The sequence below is a fragment of the Littorina saxatilis genome, linkage group LG17, assembly GCF_037325665.1.
Source record: "Littorina saxatilis isolate snail1 linkage group LG17, US_GU_Lsax_2.0, whole genome shotgun sequence".
Classification (NCBI taxonomy): domain Eukaryota; kingdom Metazoa; phylum Mollusca; class Gastropoda; order Littorinimorpha; family Littorinidae; genus Littorina; species Littorina saxatilis.
In genome coordinates this window covers 40,602,563-40,625,062 of record NC_090261.1, presented here as the reverse complement: position 1 = coordinate 40,625,062, position 22,500 = coordinate 40,602,563, and the positions used below count along the sequence as shown (strand labels likewise).

Here is a 22,500-nt window from a genome sequence, read left to right as displayed (position 1 = left end):
ACTTTTTCTCACAAAATCAAGCTGATATGCACTGTTTCAAATGTCAAGAGTGTTGCTGGTGAATCAGAGTGTTGCTGGTGAATCAGAAACAAAAATTACCGTTAAATAGACTTGAACTGGTGAGTGTCAAGCATAATCGAGGCGCGTCTAAATTGTTAAATTGTCCCTGTGTTCCCTCAAATCGCACGATTTTGACCCATTTTTAAAAAATAATAAAAATCAACAACACAAAATAACCTTGCCTACCTTACATTTTTGCAAAGTTTGAAACTTGCTCTTTTAGAAAATATATGAAACATTTGAAAGAACATACCTTTTGTTGTCTTCACATCCAGTCAAACTACCTCTTTGAAGCAAAAAACAAACAACTTTCTACGCCATGGGTTCATCATACACAATGTCATGATCGACACTTTCATTGCCTGAATCATCACCCAAATTATCGTCCATTGGCACAAACTCGTCACCAGAATCTAAAATATCATCTCCACTATCATCATCACTAAGGTCAAGATCAGAACCATACTGAATAACAAGTTCTAGCACTCTTTTCAAGTTACTACGTCTTGTCAGCAGAACGATCCGCCATCTTGGAAAAGTCAAAACACGTGGGTCGCACACCGTCAACAAAATCAAATTAATCCCAACAATTGAAGGGAAGGGATGGTTCCACTGTAGACAGATAGAAGTTTATTGTGGGGGTTGTTTCCCTTGGTCAGCAGGGCCGTTTACACTGTTAAAATTTCGTGACGTCCGTCGGAACTAAACTACAGACGTGCGGGCAACGCTAAACACAGGTGTCGAAATTCCAATTCCGATACACAGCGAATGAGTTAAAAAGGAGGAAGTCTTAAAATGGAGGTAAATTTACGGAGGTTATGAACAGAAAAACAGAAAATACGGTCTAAAAAGGGAGGGAGTCTTCAACCGTGGGGTCTTCTTCTTCGTTCATGGGCTCATGTTTTTAGCACGAGTTGATTTTTACGTGTATGACCGTTTTTACCCCGCCATTCAGGCAGCATACGCCGATTGGGGGAGGCATGCTGGGTATTTTCGTGTTTCTTTAAACCACCGAACTCTGACATGGATAACAGGATCTTTTCCGTGCCCACTTGGTCTTGTGCTTGCGTGTACACACGAAGGGGGTTAAGTCACTAGCAGGTCTGCACATAAGTTGATAAATAAATAAAAATCCATCTCACACGGCATAAATAAATCCCTGCGCCTTGAATATGTGCGCGATATAAATTGCATTTAAAAAAAAATTTTTTTTTTAAATCCCTGCGCTTAGAACTGTACCCATGGAATACGCGCGCTATAAGCCTCATATTGATTGATTAGGAGATCGGAAAAATCTCCACTCTTAACCCACCAGGCTGCAGCGACCGGGATTCGAACTCACGAGGCTGACGTCTTACCACCGCGCCACTGCGCCCGTCCGAGGGGTCTGAAAAGGTGGGATTCCACTGTACACCCGATGTTTTGTGGTACTCAACATATGTTTTGTTGTGTGTTGCAGCAAACCTACACATCTTCCATGCCAAAGAACCTCCTGTTGGCTGTACACGAACAAGGAGTATCACTGCTGGAAATAAATACTTTTGTAAGTATACATACACTCATTTAGGTCACGCTGCCTGCTGAGTGGCTGCATAATGTGTGCAGTGTGTAGGTCATTTTTGAACTGATTAAAATCAGATTTTGTTTTCATGTGAACTCGCAATTATACTGTTGGATAAAATGTAGTCTTACGTTTATTTCAGTACTATTGCTAAACTAGACTTCTGGACAGCTGTCTTTCCTTTTTTATAGAACTCGTATAAATGTGCAAATGAATCCAATATGCTTGAGCTGTTTGTAAGTCTTCTCTCGTCCGTACAATAAGTACATTCTTGTGACATACAGACAGACACACACATGCACGCACACACCACGCACACACACGCACACACACACATACCACACGCACACACACACACACACACACGTGTGCGCGCGCGCACACACACACACACACACACACACACACACACACACACACACACACACACACACACACACACACACACACACACACACACTAATGAAAAAACAATAGCACAGACTCTCAATGTAGTGAAAAAGAAGGTAAGCAAGTCATGATAACCTCTTGCATCTTCACACATTTTTGTTGTCTCCCTTTCCACCAACGTTCAAAGTAGTGAAGGGAAGGGAAGCAAATTATGCTTTACTGAGTTACATCTCCTCATTTATGTTGTTGTCTCCCTTTCCTCAGAGGATCCTGTCCTCGTTCAGCTACGCGGAAATCGTGCACACCAGTCCTGCCATCAAGAGCATCATGATCGTCATTGGCAACATGGCCAAGGGGACTAAGTTCATGTTCAATTCCAATGAGGTCAGCGCATTCATAATTTGAGTTATGATGTCTGTGGTTGCATGGATGTGAAAATTATATGTGTGTATTTGCCTGTTTCTGTATTTTTGCGCCTATCCCTTAATTTGGCTCTAAGCTTGCCTTTTTTTCTCTCTATGTTTTTGGTTTTTTTTCATTGTGTGTCATCAGCAACATGGTCATGTTGTGAATGTTGTGCTCGGATGTGAAAATGCTTTGACATTCTCTCTTTCCCTCTTTACTCCACTTGGCGCCCCCCTCCCCTCCCCCCTCACTCACTCTCTATTACAATGATAGTGTATTTATGACTTTCTGGCTATCTCCTTTTCTGCCTCCCTCCCTCTCTCGCCCTTTTCTGCCTCCCTCCCTCTCTCGCCCTTCTTTCCTCTCTCTCTCCCTCCCTCTCTCACCCTTCTTTCCTCTCTCTCTCCCTCCTTCTCTCGCCCTTCTTTCCTCTCTCTCTCCCTCCCTCTCTCGCCCTTCTTTCCTCTCTCTCTCCCTCCCTCTCTCGCCCTTCTTTTCTCCCTCTCTCTTTCCCTCCCGTCCCTCTCTCTCTCTCTCTCTCTCTCTCTCTCTCTCTCTCTCTCTCTCTCTCTCTCTCTCTCTCTCTCTCTCTCTCTCTCTCTCTCTTCTTTTTCTTTCTCTCCCTGGCGCGTGTACATGAGTATGTACTTACTTGCTGCCCGTTATAGGGGTTGGCATGTAGGGCAGCAACATGAGTTTGTATTGTGCTCATTTGTGTAGCTTATCTGCACTTTGGCTCATGTTTTGAACAACAGTGATTATTTACACCCGCAAGTCACCACAGCTGCTGATGGCCAATGATGACCCAGTTTCACCCTTCCATGCCAATGCGACAATACAATTTGTGGTCTTCATGGAATTTTGGTGTAACTCATTTTAGACAGCTTTTAGAAGACCAAAACTGATTATTTTTATAATGAAATAGTGTTTATATTTGTACCTTGTATGGATAGAAAGATAAAAGAATGTTAAAGCATGTTTTGTCCATCGTATTTTAGAGAATATTTCTCACGGAGAATGATTTACTTAGTCTGAAGCACACAAAATTGCCAAGAATCGAGTTACGCCAACATTTCAGGACAACGACGAATGCCTGGCGTAGTACTCTTGTCAACAAGGAATAATTTGTGTCCCTGAGTCACTTCCAGCCATACTATAAATACGACACCATCCCGCCAGTCATAATTATCAGGCATCTGGCCTCTGTCAGTTTCGATTTATTGGAGTGTCAACACGCTAATCTCCTATGAAAACTTTTGCTGATTGGATTTGGAGTGGTCCTATTGATTGGAACGCTCTGATGAATAGTCATTAACTTCTGTGCTGTGCTGCACCTCTTAAGGTTGTAGAAAGCTCACAGGTGTGTGTGTGTGTGTGTGTGTGTGTGTGTGTGTGTGTGTGTGTGTGTGTGTGTGTGTGTGTGTGTGTGTGTGTGTGTGTGTGTGTGTGTGTGTGTGAATGGAAGTATGTTGGTTTGTGTGTGTGTGTGTGTTCAGTTTTTCATACATGGACATATTTTTACACAAACAAAGGTGAACACAAACATACACATATTTATGCATTACATAGATTAACACTCACGAATGCATTAACACAGGCTCACACACACACACGGACGCATGCTCACACACACTCACACAAACCCACACACACACACACACACACACACACACACACACACTTGAAAAATACGCACACTAACTAACCCACTCACTCACTTAAGTGTTCATTGGATAGCAGAAGGGTTTGAGAAGGAGAGGGAAAAAAGCTGTGAATAAAGTCCACTAGATAATTACTATATTGACTGCCATTGCAAAAGAGGCAGAGAGAGAAATAGAGACCATTAGAGAGAGAGACAGAGAGCCAACCACAGAGATAAATGTCGTGTCATCAAATTAAGAAAAAAATGACCACCAATAATTTGACCTCAGCATCTCCTAGGCCTATCCATCAACTGTCCAGGATGAGAGAGGGGTGGGTGTGGAATAACATACTGGGTAGAAACCAATTCTATAGATATGCATGAAACAGAATGACCTTTGCTGCGGGAGATTGTCTGGGGCAACCAAAACAGCTGTCAGAGTGAGGGATAGCCAATTAGTGCTGGTACTGCTCCGCTGATTGTTGACATTTGTTAGTGGGAAGGATTTTTGCCTTTTTTAGTTGGATAGGTACATTTAGAGAATGATATAATAAAAAGCACTACTGCTCATTGAAAAGGTATAGTCCTTACTTTTGACTTTTTATATCTTTTATGATTGCACTGAAACAATGTAAATATATAGTTATGTGCCTAAATAAGTAGGAGCTTGTTTTCTGGAAAATTATGTTGTAGTTCACGTTCACTCATCATGTACCCCCACTTAACACTTATTATATGAAGTCTTATATCGCGCGCGTATCTCCAGACTCGGACTCAAGGCGCAGGGATCTATTTATGCCATGTGAGATGGAATTTTTTTTTACACAATACATCACGCATTCACATCGACCAGCAGATCGCAGCCATTTCAGCGCATATCCTACTTTTCACGGCCTATTATTCCAAGTCACACGGGTATTTTGGTGGACATTTTTTTTATCTATGCCTATACAATTTTGCCAGGAAAGACCCTTTTGTCAATCGTGGGATCTTTAACGTGCACACCCCATCCGAAAGACTAGCACTTGAACCCACCACCTAGGTTAGGAAAGGGGGGAGAAAATTGCTAACGCCCTGACCCAGGGTCGAACTCGCAACCTCTTGCTTCCGAGCGCAAGTGCGTTACCACTCGGCCACCCAGTCCACTTGCGTGATCTCTTGGTCCAGAGAAGGTTACTGTTGTCCAAATGGTAAGAATACGTGTAAAACCGGTTTCAATCATCCCCACCATATAGGCAGTCTTTGGGGGACTTTAAAATGAAGCATGCCAGTAGAGGAATGTATAAAAGGCCTGCTATATTGTGAGGAGGTAAGTGTGGTATAGTACATGTCCACATTTGCATGATCACAGCTGATCATTAACATACATGAAAAGTCATCCCCACACAAAACATAACAACTGCTTATATACTTTTCCCCATCAGCTTAATTCAAACAAATTACTCGCTAGTATGATGCCACTGAACATAGCAAAATGCTCAGTGGTACATCTGTATTGTATTTGTTTGTTTGCTTAACGCCCAGTCCAACAGAAGGGTGATATCAGGGCGGTGCTGCTTTGACATTTAACGTGCGCCACACACAAGACAGAAGTCGCAGCACAGGCTTCATGTCTCACCCAGTCACATTATTCTGACACCGGACCAACCAGTCCTAGCACTAACCCCATAATGCCAGACGCCAGGCGGAGCAACCACAAGATTGCCAATTTTAAAGTCTCAGGTATGACCCGGCCGGGGTTCGAACCCCCGACCTCCCGCTCACTGGGCGGACGCCTTACCACTAGGCCACCGTGTTGTGGTATCTGTATTGTAACGATGGTATACAGTAAGAACATTTGCCTAGGGCCAGAAAAAGTCATTAATGTATTAATAATAGTCATGTTTTTTTCATATTGAGTGTCGATCTCGATCACAGACTCCCTAGGTTATAATTATTGAAAATTATTTCTTTTGTGTGATTCCCAGGGCGCAACATCAAACAATGTATAATAAGCTGTTTGTGCAGTTCGTTGCCATTGGTGCAGTAAACATTCTGCGGTATATTGTATACTGATCAATAATGTAACGACCACCCACTGACATGCTGGCTTCCTTTTTCGGTATTTCCCCGTAGTGTTGATCCTGGACAAGTCGGCCAGGGGGCAAACCGCAGACAGTTATTGCCATATCGTAAAGGCACACAGCAAACAATCAATCAGATTGCGGCAAACACTTCATCTTTCAATCATAACTGCTGTATAAACTCTCTCACAGTGTAATTTCAACATTACATGTTGGTTCTCTACTGATAATGAACGTTCTAGCTCGTTTGCACATAGATAAGACTCTGTTGTGATTGTTTTTGCTGTTGGCTATGCCAGAAAGGCACAACAATGAATCTATCATATTCAATGCAGATTGGCCACTATTGATTGAAATTATCAGTTGATTGCTGTCCCATCATTTCCAGGGGGTTAGCCAGAGGGGACAGCAATGCTACAGTGGCACCCCCCTTTTAAGACCCCCAGTTTAAGACCTCGATCCTCCTTTATAAGACCTTGTTTCTTCACATTTGCTGTTCATAGCCTCTGCAAATTTATACCTCTATTTTAAGACTCCCTCCTTTTTAAAACTAGATTTTCTCTGACTTGTGGAGATAAAGGGGGTTCCACTGTGTTTCTTTAGAAACTTTGACAGCTGATAACTTTACGAAAAATACATACATTAGAAATTGGTTTGTTGCTACAGAACCAGTGTGAAAAATACTTTTAAATCATGTTACAAGATATAACTTTAGAAGTCCAGACCAAAAAGTAATTATGATTAATTACTCAGAATTAATGACCGATTAACGATCAAAACCCAGCAAAATAAAGATTGCTAAACTCGATCACTTCCTGCACCAAATACAATTCACTCCATTACAAGATGAACTCCTGAACTTTCCATACATGTGTCATACTTGCAGTAAAATGGAACTTATGACAAGTTATGTGACGTAAAACTTGACAAAGAAACACAGGTCGCCAAAATGACGCGTGTGACGTCACATAGCGAGACACCGGTCAAACTGAGGAAAACTTTGATTTACTTGATCCAAACATTTATTAATGCACTTTAACTCAAAAAGTATCTTAAGGGAATAAGAAATGAAGTGCACTAAGTTAGATTTACGAAAAAGTTATAAATTATGGAGATAATAAATGAATTCCATACGTCACCTACTGGGCGCTAAAATTCAGATAGCGTCGAAGGTTTGGGGTCGAAGCTGATCGAACATTAAAGCAATTTAAGGAACAACAGGGCCTTAAAAAGTACTTAAGCACGAACATACAGCAACATAGTGTCTATATCCATTCATTATTGACATCTTAAAGTAATATATAGCCTTAGATTGCATAAAATAGCACGTGCACTCAATCAATCTAAAAATAGATTTTAGGCGGAATAAAACATGGCCGCCGCTCAGATGTAAATAAGCTGTGTAGAGAAGAAGTTCGTGTCGTCTGCTAAGGCGCAGAAAGTTTGTTAGGGCACTTGCTGTAAGGGCAAAAGTCTGTTAGGGCACTTGGCTGTAAGGGCACTAAAAGTGCACATTGTCACACAGGTCATGCATTCGTTATATCATCTGCTCTGCTCATTATTTCCTGCTGTTGGGTGGTTTGGTTGTAAAAGATAAAAAAAATATCTTGAGGTGTAGTTGATATAAAAGATAAAAAGTATTCTTTATGTCGTCTTCTTTTTTGACTCACATGCGAAGCAAAAGTGAGTCTATGTACTCACCCGAGTCGTCCGTCCGTCCGTCCGTCCGGACGTCCGTCCGGACGTCCGTCCGGACGTCCGTCCGTCCGGAAAACTTTAACGTTGGATATTTCTTGGACACTATTCAGTCTATCAGTACCAAATTTGGCAAGATGGTGTATGATGACAAGGCCCCAAAAAACATACATAGCATCTTGACCTTGCTTCAAGGTCAAGGTCGCAGGGGCCATAAATGTTGCCTAAAAAACAGCTATTTTTCCCATTTTTCCCATTTTCTCTGAAGTTTTTGAGATTCAATACCTCACCTATATATGATATATAGGGCAAAGTAAGCCCCATCTTTTGATACCAGTTTGGTTTACCTTGCTTCAAGGTCAAGGTCACAGGAGCTCTTCAAAGTTGGATTGTATACATATTTTGAAGTGACCTTGACCCTGAACTATGGAAGATAACTGTTTCAAACTTAAAAATTATGTGGGGCACATGTTATGTTTTCATCATGAGACACATTTGGTCACATATGATCAAGGTCAAGGTCACTTTGACCCTTATAAAATGTGACCAAAATAAGGTAGTGAACCACTAAAAGTGACCATATCTCATGGTAGAAAGAGCCAATAAGCACCATTGTACTTCCTATGTCTTGAATTAACAGCTTTGTGTTGCATGACCTTGGATGACCTTGACCTTGGGTCAAGGTCACATGTATTTTGGTAGGAAAAATGTGTAAAGCATGTGAGTCGTATGGGCTTTGCCCTTCTTGTTTTAACTTTTTTTTTAATGTTCATGTTTATTTATTCATCCACAATGTTAAGCTCTTGTCTGTCCCTCTTTCCATGAGATGAACTTGATGAAAAATCTCTGTGTTATGCATTTTGCAATCAGTGTTAACAATGTAGAAGATATAGTAGAATTTGAAAAGCATGTCGTTATTCAGCAGGTATTCCTTCAGCCGGATGTAGTGTAGCTGCAGGTATCCGTGAAATATGCTTTTATCATGGAATCTGTATTTTGGCTTAGCTTAACATTCTGTTTTAAGTAGATGATAATTGATCCAGTACAATAACTGACATTCTTTCAGAGGTTAATCCTAAAGCATGCTATATTTAAGTACAGTAGTACCTGCCATATCCGGTCACCCATTAGTCATTGCAAAGGTGACCGCAAGTATCAGGTGGCCGTTCATTACAGGCCCCCTCCTCCTCCAAAAAAAAACCCAAAACACGATCAAGTTTTCATGAAGAAAAGAAAGCGATCATCCACGAGCCGCCGATTCATTGTCTCTGTTAGTTTTGCTTTCGTTTATACATCTTAATTATTTGCGTGTTTAACTCGATCGTCCTGGCTAAGCTATTGTTTCGTATGTTTCTATGTGTGTTGTTTGGATTATTATATATGTATTTGAGTGTCAGATAAACAAGTGTTTCAAACTCACATCAGCTGTGATCGATCCGGAAGTGACTGCGTAAATGTACATGTATGCGCATGTCTGTATTTACACAGTTTGCGCATGCGTAAGTATTCATGTCGTCTGCTCGTGCTGTGCCGTCTGTGCACACAACACACACACACACACACACACACACACACACACACCGTCACACACACACACACACAAGCTGGATATTAATGATTCAAGCACTTTAAGTTTGATACTGAAGGAAGCAACCAAAAACACAAACACGCAGCGATCGCTCACACTCCAATGTAAACAAAAACAATCTTGAGTTTGACTCGTCAGCTTTGTTAACAGGCGATACATGTGTTAACAGTTATAGAAAGTGGACAGGAGCTGATTTCTAACGGCCAGATAGCAGGTGGGAGGTGGGTGGGCGGGGAGAGCCACAGGCGCTCGCCCGCGAAAGTGACAAGTGGCCGTTAAGTGGCCGCTCCTGTCGAGTAAGAGGGGCACCTTAGGGCAAAAATCAGTGACCGTTGACCGCGTCAGACAGGTTAACGGCCATTAAGAGTCAATTATAGAAGGAAAACTCATTAGTCATGGGAAAGCTGGCCGCTCCGGGCAGGTTCACGCCCAGGAAAGGGCCGGAAATGGAAGGGACTACTGTACACTAAAAATCTGATCGTTGTTACGATAAGCCCGGGGAGAGACCATAACTATTACTGTGTTTGCTTTTATCACATCAGATAAAGGCTTTGCACAAAATTATAATTACATGTAGATTCCCCATCAGTGAATATATACATTTTTTTTTTCACTTCACCTCATCTCGACTTATACAGTACTCACAATCTTCTAATGTACATTTCATTTTCCAATATACTATTCAAATCGTATCTATCACCATACTTATATTTACTACTACACATATTTTTGCAGTCAAAATAATGTGATTTATTACCTTATTATTTTGGCATATATATTACTAGGTTGATAACCAAACAAGACATCGTGTTCTGAAAGGTGCACATTTAATCCTGTATTTCTAAAAATATAATAGACAACATTTTCCCAAAAGCTCGTCAACTTCTCACACTGCCCAAAAAAGTGTTCAACATAATCAATGTGTTTACAAAATGTACATAATTTTGTTTCTCTAATTTTCATTTTATTTAATAATATTTATGTCGTCTTCACCACAAGAACAAAATAGAGAGCTGATTTGCGCCATACAAATAAGTAAATCATACTTTATCCTACATACGTGAGAGAGACACCCGTGAGATAATAATCGTTCAAATCACACGTGTGTATATCATGTAAATGAGGTCATGTCAAGCAAGTCTGGCCGCAGGGACCTGTTTTTCCACTGCTTATGGTGCCAAAGTCACCGAGACAAACGTCATTATAGAAACAAAAATTGCGCTCGCTAATTACCCTCCATGAATCTTTAGAACTAACACGTCACGCCACACTTTCAGAGTGACGTTTCTTTGCTTTGACGTAATAGATTGCACGAGGCTTTAGAAGAGATCGAGGTTCCAAAACAAGCGTCTTCAATTTAGCTGCCTCGACTGCAGGACATTTTCAGTAAAATACACGTAAGTACAGTATGTAGGATAAACAGAATACTACATGGCTTGCTGTTTCGTACCAGATTTACACTCGTTGCTTTTTCAAATAGTGAACAGCTCGCTTTCGCTCGCAGTTCAATATTTTAAAGAACAACTCGTGTAAATCTGGTACGACACAGCATTAGCCATGTAAGTATTCTCTATGTCCTGACTGTCGATCAGCTTTCAGGCTTTAAAAAAAAAATGTATTTATTTAATTTAAATTTGTTTACAATGTTATGATCTCAGTGTGGAACTGCGTGTATGCATGTTTTTGTAGAAGAGGTTCGAGCTAAAAATAAAAAAATAAAAAGCCTGTGTGTTTCAGATTTATGTACGAGTCCAAATGGCTCAGTCTTTCTGAATGTCATTGTTTCAGGTGTGCCATTATGGATGATATATATATGTTTGTACCGTTCTCTACACATATCTGAGTTTCTTGTGTACAGATGCATGTTAGTCGCTAAACATATATCGGTAATTGGAGAGCATGAGCCCCCCACCCCCCCCTCCCCCCCGTGTCTTTCCTCGTTTTTGTCTCTTTATCTGTCCATCTTTCTAATTCCTCTTCCGTACCTGTGATAAAAAGGACGTCTTTCAAAATATGTTGGTCAATATAACACACAAAGGGACAATGGAAAGTGTCCTTTATTGGAAGGTGTCCTCTCATCAGAGGGTCCTCTAATACTAGGTACCATGGTAACTCATTCAGCAACAAATATATAATACAGTTTTGGCATTATTCTGACGGTTTCCATGCATGTGTTTCAGGCATCCCAGATAGCTCACTTGATACGGGACTACATGGTGGAACTCCAGGCTCGCTACATGCTGGACCCTTCCGAGACTCAGCAGCGCATGTCTCGTGCCTTCGAGATCGACGAACTGGAACGTCAAAATGCTATGCTGCAGAGGATAGAATAATGCATCAGGAAATACTCAAAAGATTGAAGGGAGACCGACAAAGACGGATTTTGTTTTTCTCTGAACTCATTGTTTTGAACCTAAGCTTTAATTTGACTTAAATTTCATGTGGTAAAGACTACTGGGGGTGAAACAGAATTCACTGCCTGATAAAAGGAAAGACAGCAGACTCTTTGTAAACTCAATGCTTCTCTACATTCAACTTGAATCAGCTCAGAAATCCCGAGATGCCACTGAAGGTGCAATGGAATTCTTTGTTTGATGCTACATGTATTACCACTGAGGAGGACAAATGAAAATGGAAGTGTGCATTAAGGCCTGTGAGATTAAAGACACAGATATGATGTACATTCTTCTCACGTTTGTGTGAAAATGAATTGTCACAATGATGTACTTAATTTAAAAAGGAAAATAACTTATTATGAATATGATATTCCATGACCAAAGTAATACAGGAAAAAATGCATATGGGCTGGGTGATGATGGCAATGGATAACAAAAGCCCAGGTGCACATTCGCAAATGTCACAGGGACGGGGTTCACCATGCAGACATTTCTTTGATCCACGCCCGCCGGGCCCAGAGACGCATTAATTAATCTCCCATACGCTGGCGTTTCATGACAGGCTTTTCCGCTGATTATACTTCCTGGAAATCTCCCGTCATAACTCACCTTATTATTCGCAGTGCTCAGCTGTATAGACTATGTTATGATGTGTTTTCCTGTATTGCTACAGTGAGACTTGAAACATGATTTGTGTTTTATTGTGACTTAAGGACTGTTCAATATATGTTTATAACAACTGACAGTCTGGGAATGCAAAATTTTTGACAATTAAGAAAAAGCAAAAACCATTTTGGTCACAATTAAGCAGTCGGCTCTTGCTGTAAAACTTATGAATTTATTTCTTGCCACCTTGTTGTCAAAACACAATTTTGAGGCACAATATTCGTCAAAGCATTAACTCACCACCAGTGTGTTACAGCTATCCTTGGTAGATCTCAAATTTCACACAAAGGAATTTTGAAGATGAATCATATATCAAGTTCTGTCAAGAATGCAACTGACTATAGGAACATTTGTCTTACTTTCCACAGAGACAGAAGTGACAATGTTTACAATCTATCCACTGTACATGTATATGTACCATCAAGAGTACAACAGTCTGATTGTGAATATATGTTAGAATTAAGTTGCCAAAAAAACCACCCAAAAAACTTAGCTAACAGAGCTTATGAATTAAGGCGAAAGCAGTCATGGCTGTATTGTTTATATTGTAAAAAGTGACAGATCAGTACTGTTGCCTCAGTACATGAGAATACATTTTTCTCTTTTATCAGAAAAGCACTGATTTCAATTTGTTATTGATGCATTTATTTTGTCAACTTTAGTTGTACAGTATCTTCATTATTTTAATTTTGAAAGTGTGTGCTAATGATTTTTTATGATCTATTTAATCTGTGTCTGTTGTTTTGATACATTTGTAAATACTAAAGCAGACCATTTTTATTTTGTCAAAATGTATGTTAATTGCTGACAGTGAATCAATTGCAATGTTTACCGGCAGATATCGGTTGCATTTGTTTATTTTTCGGTTTTGCTTTTTCCTTCAATTGTTTATTTTATTTTACTGTGAGCGATTGTCAAAGTTATTGAAAAGATGAAGTGCAATGTTGTATTGTCAGCTGAGTCAAAGTATGAATTCATTATTGCTTGGGTCGCATATCATGACAGCTGTTCTGATGATTGCATGTGTGTTCACTGGATTGTGTATTAGCCTATTCGATTTTCTGAGATGAGATCAAGGCTTGCAGAACTGGTCAGTTTGGCTGTTTTATGCTGGGATGTCAAGCTTTTCTAAATTGTGGGTCTCTCTTGATTCAGAAAATAAACTGCACGGTGGCACCTTAAGTACTATTGTTTTGCCCTATAGATGAGAAGACAACTATACGTGAGTATAAAGGAATGCATGTAAGTCCTTTTGATCTGTTAGCTTATAGCGATCAAAAAGTTTGTGGCACTGTTTATGATAGGAGAGCTTAATTAGTGAAGCAATCAAATCACAGTCTTGTCACGTGGAAACGTGGGATCAAGAAAACCAGCCCCAAATGTGAGGCCCCATGGATTAGAATTAAAACACAGCCATGTCACTGCAAAAAGCAAGTATACGATGTATGTTCTTTTTCTGTTTAAACAATCGAGTCACCTGTGAGTCTTTAGGTACTGTTCACCGTGCGGTAGCAACAAAATTGGCAGGAGTCTCATGAAAGTGGTGGTTTGCACAACTCCATCATTATTTGATTCCTCCTTTAGAGACAGGATGTCTTTATAAGTGTCAGTAATTCCTGTAGAAATCTGGCACCCCAAATTTCAATGCTTCTGATAAATTGCGTGCACTAGAGGCCGAAGAATGCACATGTTTCTGTGTCTTTATGTTTTTTCAGCTTTCAGGTGTGGATTAATTTTTTGTCGGAATGAATTACAAATAGGTAGACCAGTCACTATATAGTCTCAGTGGGACAGAACAAATAATGTACTCCTGAAGTTGTTAGCAGTACATGTAGGCTCATGTGCATGAATTAGCATGCATAATTGTACTCGCGAATGGTGATTTTGTTGTGTTCAAAGGTTATGGTGCTATATCAGTCAATAGGATTTTAAACCACAGCATAAGATGTTTTACCCAATAAGTTGTACATGTATGTACTGTTCATTTGTAAATGTAACAGTTCTCTTTCTCTTTCTCCTGTCTTTTCTTCTCCTCTCTTGGTGATCTGTACTTCTTTCCTTCTTTTCTTGTTGCTTTTTAAAAACGGTTGAACTAGCTTTTAATTGATTGAGCATTATGTAAATTGATAGTGCTCGTAAGTTAACAGGAATACCATGGTTTTTCTAATATTAGATGTTGATTTTATCTGTGTTGAGCCCCCCGCGGGTTAGGGGGAAGAATTTACCCGATGCTCCCCAGCATGTCGTAAGAGGCGACTAACGGATTCTGTTTCTCTTTTTACCCTTGTTAAGTGTTTCTTGTATAGAATATAGTCAATGTTTGTAAAGATTTTAGTCAAGCAGTATGTAAGAAATGTTTAGTCCTTTGTACTGGAAACTTGCATTCTCCCAGTAAGGTAATACATTGTACTATGTTGCAAGCCCCTGGAGCAAATTTTTGATTAGTGCTTTTGTGAACAAGAAACAATTGACAAGTGGCTCTATCCCATCTCCCCCCTTTACCCGTCGCGATATAACCTTCGTGGTTGAAAACGACGTTAAACACCAAATAAAGAAAGAAAGATCTGTGTTGAGTAACATAATGAAAGGCAAGAGTTACAGCAAGGCATGCTAACTGTTTAATTAATGGTGTTAGTTGATTTCTGTATCAACATGATTAAACTTTTTGTTATATATACAGTTAACAGAAAAAGAATACCGTTAAGTATTTTTGTTGATATTATCTTGGCAACAAACAAAAAATAATAATGATATCATTGCTATCTGAAACTGCTTAGATTTTAAGTTGCCTGTGTATGGTATTATAGTTTGGATCAAGATATGTATAATTAGCACCAACAAGCAGCATTAACAATGTCAAAATCCTGTGGAGAGAAAAACACACACCACAAAACAACAACCAAAACCCCAGATTCTTTGCTTTATTGATCACTGCTGAGAGTGAAAATAATTGATTGAAAATGTGAAGATCTTTTATCAGTGATATAATGATTATAGATTGGGGGGGGGGGGGGGGGGGGGGCAACTTTAATTTTATACTTTTTGCAATTTCATTGGATTTTTGAGTCACGTCCCAAATGATTAAAATGAGACGTGCATGAGTGTCGTCGGGTAGATGTGTATATTAATTCAGATTATGCCTGCTTGGTAAAAGGGGATTTATCAGCTTCCAAACCCAATAGTTTGTTTTAATTTTTTTTCTTTCCTTGTTTTCTTGGATCTCTCCTGATTCATTCTTTCTTTCTTTCTTTCTTTCTTTGATGCAGATTAACTTATCTAGTCCCATGTATTACTGAGTGATATGTTAATGTTTAATTTTCTTTCTTTCTTTGAGCTGCATTTTTAGGAGGTCTGAATTTTATTTGTAATACAATTTTTTTTTGTGGGGCAAAGTGTAACAGAAGGGAAAGCAAAGAACAGACAATTTGCCATTTCTGATTGTACCACATTGAGCAAGCACAAATAAAGAAGTTTTTTTAATTACCTTTAATACTTTACACATGTAAATATGTACAGACAGGTGTTGTTGTAAAATGTGTTAAATGACAGGTGTTTGTAACAACGGATGCCCCCCGCGGGTTAGGGAGAGTCCCATATTGGTTGGGACGAGAAAGAATTTACCCGATGCTCCCCAGTATGTCGTAAGAGGCAACTAACGGATTCTGTTTCTCCTTTTACCCTTGTTAAGTGTTTCTTGTATAGAATATAGTCAATGTTTGTAAAGATTTTAGTCAAGCAGTATGTAAGAAATGTTAAGTCCTTTGTACTGGAAACTTGCATTCTCCCAGTGAGGTAATATATTGTACTACGTTGCAAGCCCCTGGAGCAAATTTTTGATAAGTGCTTTTGTGAACAAGAAACAATTGACAAGTGGCTCTATCCCATCTCCCCCCTTCCCTCCGTCGCGCTATAACCTTGAATGGTTGAAAACGACGTTAAACACCAAATAAAGAAAGAAAAAGTAACAACGGATGGAAGTGAAAATATTCCAATGACGATTATTTTGTGGATAGTGAGCAAGTGCAATCACTTTGTACAGACAGTGTTTTTGATATCCGCCTATAAATCATTTAGCTTTTGATGTTCTCGCGATTTATGTGGCCTTCATTTGTTGCTATGGAGATGAAAATGCCGCTCTCATAACTGTTTTCGTTTGTATTTTATTTTTGAGATTGTTGCTGTGTGATGATTTGTATATGAACACAAGTGGACCTTCAAAATTTTCTGTGGAGGACCAGACATTTTAAATTTCAAACAATATTTTTACAACCAATGTTTTCTCAAAATATTATTTTCTTCAAAATGAGAAGAAACTTGGATATCTTGTTTGAGTGTGTTGCTTCTACTCTCCATTATTGTTCAGTTGTTCTCATGACACACTGATATATTTTGAAATATAACAAACGAAGGGCGGTGCTGCTTTGACATTTAACGTGCGCCACACACAAGACAGAAGTCGCAGCACAGGCTTCATGTCTCACCCAGTCACATTATTTTGACACCGGACCAACCAGTATTTTTTTTATTTTTATTTATTTTTTATCAGAACAAGACATAAAATTCATCCAACACCTTTTTTTTTAATTAACAAAAATGTGTTCCTACAATGTCGGTGACCATCAAAAAATGTGATTTTGTTCATCATGATCATCTCTATCATATCTTGGGAAATGTGTTTTCATTTCTACTTAATTGCCTTAAACTTGAATGTGGATGTGAGATGTATTGTTACAAATTGAAATTTTGTTTCTTGTTTTTATGTGGAAACCTTATGATTTTGAACATTCCATGATATTGGTGTCAAAACCAATGCTTTGTCTTCCTAAACATGTGTATCTTGTTTGCCGCATAATTGCTGCCATGTCGCCATTTATCAAACTGTTGTTTTTTGTTTTGTTCATCGTATCACAGTGTAGGTGGTATATTAAAATCTCAAGATGACATAATCACTACCATGGTCTCATGATTTTTTTAATCTTGAAATGTTTCTATTTTTTACATCTCATATTAGTTGAAACATGCTGAGCCCTTGCTTCAAAATGCAGATGCGCAAAAAAAATTCTTTACATATTTTCTGCCTGTTTTCCCTAAAGAGAATTGCAGTATATAGATGTCTCTAATTTTGTTCGTTTTACTTTTTTACTTTTAGTTTTTACTTTTATTTGAAAAAAAATTATTTCTGTTTTTATATAATTATATACTTATTGTTGCATGCATGCACATGGTACATTTGTAGGAGTTTGGACATTTTTATTTTTTTTAGGATGTTTAAAAATCTGGATATTGTGCATGTGTGTTTAGAAAACTAAACTATTGAAATCCTTTTCAGATAGAGAAGAATGTGATGTAGCTAATGCTTGGTTTTGATTATCCAAAGAAGAGAGTATTTTTTTTTTTTATCCAGGGAAAGATTTTCATTTCTAATATTTATGCTGTTCCTCAAAGATTGACAGCACACGTCAGCTTATTTTGTAATGATTTCCGAAGCATTTATATATCATTTTCAATTTTGACACTTTTAATGGAAAATAATCAAGTTGACAGGTTTAAGAGGTTTTTATGGAGATTAATTTTTGTATCAAGCCGAATGGTTATAAAGTTTTATTGAAACAACTTCTGTTTGGAATCTCTCATGACTGTCTTTGATTACCCCCCGCGGGTTAGGGGGAAGAATTTACCCCATGCTCCCCAGCATGTCGTAAGAGGCGACTAACTGATTATGTTTCTCCTTTTACCCTTGTAAAATGTTTCTTGTATAGAATATAGTCAATTGTTGTAAAGATTTTAGTCAAGCAGTATGTAAGAAATGTTAAGTCCTTTGTACTGGAAACTTGCATTCTCCCAGTAAGGTAATACATTGTACTACGTTGCAAGCCCCTGGAGCAAATTTTTGATTAGTGCTTTTGTGAACAAGAAACAATTGACAAGTGGCTCTATCCCATCTCCCCCCTTTCCCCGTCGCGATATAACCTTCGTGGTTGAAAACGACGTTAAACACCAAATAAAGAAAGAAAGACTGTCTTTGATTACTGGTGCATTTTCTGTTCCACGGTTACATAGCGTGTGATATGATTAAAGTTGTGTTCAAGATTATAGCATGTTCTTCGCACATTGACCGAAAACTAGAGTGGGATATATCAGACTTGAGCCCTTAACAGTGCTCCATTAAACAAAGAAAGTGGTGCGGGATTCCCAATGTGAGTTGTTGCCTTTTTTTCACACATACACACACAAACACACACACAGTTGACCCCGTTCTCATCCCCCACTCCCTCCCTGCCAAACTCGAGGATGATTCAAATCTTTACAAGGAACGTGTATCTCAGTTAAGCCTATGCAGCTGGCATTTCAAATGAGAGTATTTTATTATTTTTGTAGATTGTAACGGATTTCTGTTCTCAGTTGTTATTTCAGTTTTGTTATTGTTGTTGTTCTTGGTTGATGTAATATCTGTATGTTGTGTGAATTCCTTTCACATATGCTATGCATTTCCGTTTTTGGTCATCATGATGAGACATACAATCATGATTGCATTGCATGACTTTTCATCAGTTTTGCTTTAATTCTGAAATCACGTACATCTTTTACAATGACAGCAAGGCTGTTAATTATCATCATCTTATAGCCTGTGAAACAAATAAAACATTTGTTTTCCTACGCTCTGTCTTTGTGTGTGTGTGTGTGTGAGAGAGAGAGAGAGAGAGAGAGAGAGAGATAGAGAATCTGTCTGTGTGTGTGTGTCTGGGAGAAAGATCGAGTGTACATATGGGTGCTGTGGGTGGGGGAGTGTGTGTGTGTTGGAGAGAGATTGAGCGTATGCATGTGTGTGTGTGTCAGTGTGTGTGTGAAATGAGAAAAAAATAGTGAACTACACATGAACACTCCCACAAACACGCGCGCTCAAGACATGCATATTCAGAGAAAGAGACACTTACCATCTCGCTCACACACCTAAGAAAGAGAGTTATGTAACAAATCATTTCGTGTTGTTAACTCGAAATCAATTCAAAATAAAGCTATATGTACGTTTAGGATACACGTGTCTCTGTGTGTGAGAGTCTCTCTCTCTCTCTCTCTCTCTCTCTCTCTCTCTCTCTCTCTCTCTCTCTCTCTCTCTCTCTCTCTCTCTCTCTCTCTCTCTCTTCTCTTTCTCTCATTCCCCACTAACAAACTTTATTATCCTTGATTCGAGGTCAGGCAATCATGCATTTGCTTCAAGGTCATTTAAAGGTCTAAAAAATAAAGGAGTCTGCTTTAACCGACAAAATGCTCGTTAAAGGAAATAATCGTGAAATCACTGTGGATCTTCCTTCAAAAGGCTGGACGAAAACTGGACGGCTCAGGGCCAATTGTTGTGTTAATTCCTCGATTCAAACGCAGTGTGTCCCCTTTGATGATGCGGGAAAGGAAATGGAGTCATAATTTAAGATTACCTTCATGTCCGGCCACGTTCGCTGGGGTTCATGGCCCAATTGCTTGTCCTTTTATCATTGTATCGTGATTTGATTGAATACAATCTTGTTCAACTGAACCAAATGACACTGGATTTCTATTGTCTCGGTGACTTTGGCATCATAAGCAGTGGAAAGACAGGTCCCTGCCAGACTTGCTTGACATGACCTCATTTACATGATATACACACTGTGATTTATACGATTATTATCTCACGAGTGTCTCTCTCACGTATGTAGGATAAATAGAGAATACTTCATAGCTTCCTGTGTCGTACCAGATGTACACGAGTTGCTTTTGTAAATATTAAAATGCGAGCGAAAGTGAGTTTTTCAATATTTGAAAAAGCAACGAGTGTAAATCTGATACGACACAGCAAGCCATGTATTACATTTATTCTGTTTATCCTATATACTGTACTTACGTGTATTTTACTTAAAATATCTTGCTACATACGTGAGAGAGACACCCGTGAGATAATAATCGTTCAAATCACACGTGTGTATATCATGTAAATGAGGTCATGTCAAGCAAGTCTGGCAGGGACCTTTTTTTCCACTGCTTATGATGCCAAAGTCACCGAGACATACGTCATTATAGAAACAAAAATTGCGCTCGCTAATTACCCTCCATGAATCTTTAGAACTAACACGTCACGCCACACTTTCAGAGTGACGTTTCTTTGCTTTGACGTAATAGATTGCACGAGGCTTTAGAAGAGATCGAGGTTCCAAAACAAGCGTCTTCAGTTTAGCTGCCTTCACTGCAGGACGTTTTCAGTAAAATACACGTAAGTACAGTATGTAGGATAAACAGAATACTGCATTGTTTGCTGTTTCGTACCAGATTTACACTCGTTGCTTTTTCAAATAGTGAACAGCTCGCTTTCGCTCGCAGTTCAACTATTTAAAAAAAAAAACTCGTGTAAATCTAGTACGACACAGCAAGCCATGTAGTATTCTCTATGTCCTATATGATTCCTTTGTATGTCTGTCTGTCCACGATAATGACCATTGGGTCGATGAACTTGGGAGTGTCTTGTTTTGTCAAAAATGTAACGCTCCCAAAACTAACCTGTCTTGGTTTTTTTCCCCATTCTGGAATTTGGAACGTTAAAAGTCTCTGTATTTAGATTTAAAATTATATGTGGAATAAGGTCAACCCTCCACTTGGACACAAACCAACAATCAAACAACTGGCTGCCCTCACAGTAGGAATTATTGTATGAATTGACTTCTTGTGTGTGTGTGTGTGTGTGTGTGTGTGTGTGTGTGTGTGTGTTTAATTCGGTCATTTCTGTCTAGTCTATTTGTTTGATTTCGTGAACTTGCTTCGCCGCGCCAACCGCTGTCAACTTTATGTCTTCTTAGTCAGGAATATGTATGAATAGTCACAACGGAGCAAAATCTACAGCAGGTATCGCGTACATGTTGCGAGAGAGGTTTCTGCGAGGGCGTCATATCTGGCTATTTGCTGTTTTGTCGCAAAATTGGCTTTACATGTGGTAAAAACTGCGACATTTGCAAGAAATGTTTCCCATTCTCAATAGATGATCACTGGCCTTGCAGTCGGTGTGACTGTGTTCTTTATGATACGGCTGACATTATCGCGTGCACAAAGCAATAAACAGGTGACAGACTACCAGTTTCTAGTTTGAAAGATCTGTTTTGAAAACTTCATCCCCTCTCCCCCTTCCCCCCCCCCTCAACCCTCTCTCCCACCGACCCCCCCCCCCCCCCCCCACGCCCAACAACCAAAGCGCCTACAACACCTATCATATAGCTCTATTCAAACAAGGCTAAATCACATACACCGCCCTCCTCCTACCTGAACTTAAGTTCCTCATTCTGATATATTATTTTAGCAAGTTATATTTAATATTCTTATTTGGCTAATATATTTTTTTTCTTTTTTATGTTTCTAGTTACGTATTTATTTACCTATTCAGCCAGTTATTTATTTTTTTTTGTTTTGTTTTTTAATCTCAGTTGCATGCAGGCTGCTTCAACCCTTTCTTTTTTGCCTTTTTTGTTTTGTTTTTGTTTTTTTGTTGTTGTTGGCGGGGAGCATCCTTCTTCATTGATCTTTTTTTTATAGTAATGTTTTTACTATATCATTAACATTACTATATCTAAATGTATTTTAAACAACTTTTCTATATAACAATTCCCTCTCAAAAATGCATACAATATCCAGAGGGGAGCCATATCTATAGATACAAACACACATTTTGGCTATCACAATTCAGCCAGTTATTTATTACATTATTTTGGCATTATCCAAAAGTCTGAAAAATATTTTGCATAAATAAAAAGCAAATAAGCCTACAAAACCGCTCCAACTATATTTCGCGTACACTATGGCAACAACCCCAACAAAATCTTTACTTCCATCCCCATTTTGAAATATCGCAACAACAGACTTCCAGATCTATAACACGATCATATGTGTTCTCTGTTTGCATGTCTGTCCAGTGTCCTGTCCCCCCATAAAGCATATCAACTCTACCTGTCCCAAGATAGGCCAATTGGTTCTAAGAGGACGTTAAAACTAATTATCATCATCAACCCCGTTTCTTTCAG

General features: G+C 39.0%; 1 protein-coding gene across 1 annotated transcript in view; it reads left to right on the top strand.

The window, feature by feature from the left end:
* Positions 1–15,029, top strand: part of LOC138952819 (myosin-I heavy chain-like) — a 181,102-nt gene extending 166,073 nt beyond the window's left edge. The window contains exons 41-43 of the mRNA XM_070324555.1: positions 1,520–1,603; positions 2,276–2,395; positions 11,585–15,029. Coding sequence (XP_070180656.1) covers positions 1,520–1,603; positions 2,276–2,395; positions 11,585–11,737 — 357 coding nt within the window. The 3' untranslated portion in view covers positions 11,738–15,029. The remainder of the gene's footprint in view (positions 1–1,519; positions 1,604–2,275; positions 2,396–11,584) is intronic.
* The last annotated feature ends 7,471 nt before the right edge of the window (positions 15,030–22,500 follow it).